The sequence below is a fragment of the Ceratina calcarata genome, unplaced genomic scaffold (assembly GCF_001652005.2).
Source record: "Ceratina calcarata isolate Rehan_Ccalc_2016 unplaced genomic scaffold, ASM165200v1 scaffold546.2, whole genome shotgun sequence".
Lineage (NCBI taxonomy): Eukaryota > Metazoa > Arthropoda > Insecta > Hymenoptera > Apidae > Ceratina > Ceratina calcarata.
This window is the reverse complement of record NW_017176634.1, coordinates 812445-816534: the sequence shown is the minus strand read 5'-3', so window position 1 is coordinate 816534 and position 4090 is coordinate 812445. Positions and strand designations below refer to the sequence as shown.

The following is a 4090-nucleotide window of genomic DNA, read 5'->3' as shown; positions in this document are numbered from 1 at the left end:
ATTTTATATCCAAAAGGGATTGTTTTAAATGAAATCAAGACCAGAGCACGTCAGATTTAACTTTAGTCTTTCCACAGAGGAACCAGACGACCCACAAATGTTCTTACATAAAAACGAAAATTGTAGTCCCGTATTTGCACTATTTTTGCATAGATATCAATAAAACAGAACGCAAAACATGAAAACTTTAAATTGGAATAGATGGGAAAACTGGCAAATGTTAGAACAGTCACGTGACTACCACAGCCCCTTAAACTAGCAGGATAGTTTATCGCGCTTGGGAGCAACTGTGTACCTAGTCATAAACAAATATTTCGAGCATGCCGGAGAGGTTAACGCTCGAAATTTCTAAATTCGTCTAGTCCAACAAACATCGGAACATCTGAATAACCAACGGCGGCGCGAATAGCCGAGGAAACACAAACGTGGCCGTTCCATTTTTTAAAACACAAAAGATCCTCTGCAACGTGTCCGTCGCGAAGTTACCGCGCGTTACACTGAATAAGTTAACGTACATGTAAGACCAGGAACACATGTGTTGCATGCATGAATACGTACGTATGTATGCATGCATGCACATCGGAGCAGCGAGTTTCTGCGAAAGCTGATGGACGCTGGTCGCTCTTAAACTCTCGTTGACATAAGCAGGACGATTTTTATCCTACGAGGAGAGAACGCGTACATTTTCCTTGTCCCTTTTTCGCGTTATTCAAATAGAGAACGTCCTTCGGGACGCAGCGACGTAACTTCTTCAAAAATTAACGCCCGTCGTTTGGGAATGACTTGACAATGTAGATTTTCAAGGGAAAACATTCTCGAATTCTTAGAATACTTTTTAATATAATCAATTCGTATTTCATGAAATCGTCGATCCATTATTACTATTATTTTATTTTTATTTATTATTGTATATTCTTATTATTGCAGATTTGCAAAGATCCGATCAAATGCAACTGCACCGACATAAAGGGTGTTCCCGGCACTCCTGGGATACCTGGACTACGTGGACAGGAAGGACCTCCGGGTGAAATCGGTCCCGTTGGTCCATCCGGTCCGAAGGGTGAAAAGGGTGCCAGCGGCGAATATGGCGCTACTGGAGAAAAGGGCTACAGAGTAAGTAACACTTTTTTTGTAAAACTAACATAAGTGATTAAATTAAATTATTTTTATGATTCAACCGCATATACATGTTCCCTCTCACGGTTTTATAAACGTAATTAAAATTGTTTGATAACTATAATCGAATATGTTTCAACTATCAATGAATTATTGATAACATAGTAAATGTTCCAATTTATCTTCACGTAACAATTTCTACTCATCACTCATACATATAAAAAGATAGAAAAGAAAGCCAGCGAGTAAAAATTGTTACATGAACAGAAATTGGGTCATTTTTTACATCTTTTTTTATTAATTAAAAATATCTAGTATATTCATGGAAAACTTATTTAGAAACGTTTCATAATGTAGAAACGGAATTTTTGGTAACTGACTCATTTCAGTCGTAAAATTCTTAATGAGAGCAGCAACTGCTTCGACTTTTTTTATTGCCCTGAGTTAAACGTGGGTGTATTGATGGGAACTAAAATACAGTGATGTAATACCCTTTTTGTAATATCGCAGATGTCTCTTAATTGCTTTCACAGTTCGTACTCGTTCCCATGAATGCCTAAATTATTCCTCTAAAAGATTTCATCGGTAATCATTTATTTCCAATTGGAGTTAAACAACATAAACTCCATGATGCCTCAACGATCATAACAAGCAAGAGCAGGAACTAGAATCTCCATACAAAAACAGGAGCTCTCTGCTGGAATAACAGAAAGCTTATAATAGCTCTTGGTGATCATAATAATCAAGCCGAGGCAAGAATCTCAAAGCATGAACAGAAATCTCCCTAATAGATTCAGAGGAAATTGCGTGACATGATCATCGCGTCTCCATCACGTATTTAAATTAATGATATCAAAGCCGCGTATTCCTGTTCGATCTTCGATGCATAACATTTCGGAGATACGTAAGGAGGATTAAAAAAAAGATGCTATGGCGTCAGCAACAGGGACGAAACGTCTCCGAATGCGGAGGAGGGAATTACCCATGGAACTCCCACGAAGTCCCTGTTTCTCCTCACCGAAGTACCGCGAATTTTTTCTTTCGTAAGCCTCGTCTCAACGGATAGGATACGACGTGACACATTCGACATTTGACGCGATAGCGATAACGTTCGTAGAAGGAAGGAATATTGGAGAGAATCACAAAGTAAACTTATTCAGAGGTTGTCACTAGTATGTCACATGTTGAATTCAACTTTTGTTAAGGGTTGAAAGGGCTTTAGAACTCGTACAGTTCGATAATTATTTAGAAAACTCAGTCTTCACAAATATTGTAATTAAGTCTATTTGCTTTCTAAAATTATTTCAGTATTTCGAGATTGAGATAAGATTTATATTTAAAAAAATTAACGGGACGATAAGAGATTTTATCGAAATGTTCGCTGGTTCACATTTGTTCGATAGACTCCGTCAATGAAAAGCTCAGTCGTTTACAAATGTTTTAATTAAGATCGTTCTAATTGGTTTCCAAAATTATTGCTACGCTTTGATATTTTTAGATTGAGATAAGATTTAAATAAGAAAAAATGAAGGGGGTTGTACGGAGCAGAGAACGATAAGGAATTTTATCGAAACGTTCCCTGGTTCACAGTTGTTCGGTGAGCTCCGTTAATGAACATCTATCAGTTTGCGGCGAGATAAGACTTTACGAGCGCACTTCTCTCTTTTTTACGACACGTACGGATTGCTGCATCCTTACATCGCCGCGCCGGCTCCGAACGAGTCGTCTGGATTCTGGATGACGTCATGGCCCTTTCTGGTACCGCTGCATCGACCTTTTGGACCACTGCAGCGTTGCCAGTGCGCCCTGATTTTCTCCAACATTGTCTGACCTTTTTCATAACTTAAAAGAACGCCGTGAACAAAACGAGGGATTGCCTTATAAGTACGAGCTACAAGCTTTCAGGGAACTAAAAATAGTCCTTCGAACATAATTCATAGGGAAGCTTGCCTATTAATCTGACAATTCCAATCACGTTCGATCGTCAGACTAGCAGATGGATTCTTAAAATCCGCCAACGAGCATGAATTTGAAATGATATTTCCGATGCCGTCATAGTTCTTCAGAAAAGCGTCTCAGTTTTTCGCATAATAATTCAATAACCGTCCAGTTCTATCTAAAGAGATTCGATTTACAACACGGTGTGGGAGGGATCGCGAGCTCGTACATTTTTACGAAGCCCGACGTGGGTGAACGCCGCGGCAATAAAGTGTAGGATACGAGATATAATTTTTTCATTTATTCCGCGTTATTCGTCGAACATCCGCGCGAACGAAACAGAAATCTGAAACGGTATGTAAATTTCATGGAGCTCATCGCCGGCTCGCTGGTCGTATATCTTCGGTTACCGTTCGCCACGGTGAAGCATAAAGTTCACGATATGGCACGCTCGATTAACGTTGCGCCACTTGGACGTTAACGCCGCTCGGTTATTAACAATAGTTCGTATCCTTGTTCCGTTGCATTGTTTCTATTTCACGCGATGTACAACAGAGCTTCGCGTGCAGCTTTTTCGCGTACGAATTCGAGCGAGGCGGTCGTAAAAGGAGCACGCGCTGCCACGAGCTGACGTCATGGTTCCTTCTGGAGAACGGATGCTCCGTTACCGTCGCCAAAACGAAAAAATGTTCGTTCTCGTGGTTGTTTCTTCCAACAAACACTTGTCGTAAAACGTATCCTGTTTATGCGATTCTATACTCTACAGGGTGTCTCTAAACGAGGTCTACCTAAATATCTCTTCTGTTTTTTGGTATGGTATAAGAACGTTTCATAGCATGACTTAAATCAGGGGTTCCCAACAGTCGAGTACCATACGTGACTACCATAGCTTAAACAATGCTAGCATATTGAAAACAACTGACTTGAGGAAATACAAGACTAAAAAGTTTGGAATTTTTGACGCTTTTTAGAATATAATTCGATATTTTTCGATATTTTGACAAAAAAAAAATTTTCAATTTTTCCGAGATTTTTC

At 39.4% G+C, this 4090-nt stretch overlaps 1 protein-coding gene across 1 annotated transcript in view; it reads left to right on the top strand.

The window, feature by feature from the left end:
* The window catches only part of LOC113464803 (complement C1q subcomponent subunit B-like), a 31091-nt gene extending 29408 nt beyond the window's left edge, over window positions 1-1683 (top strand). Inside the window, exons 2-3 of the mRNA XM_026816805.1 lie at window positions 928-1113; window positions 1627-1683. Of these exons, the coding sequence (XP_026672606.1) occupies window positions 928-1113; window positions 1627-1668 (228 nt within the window). The 3' untranslated portion in view covers window positions 1669-1683. The remainder of the gene's footprint in view (window positions 1-927; window positions 1114-1626) is intronic.
* The last annotated feature ends 2407 nt before the right edge of the window (window positions 1684-4090 follow it).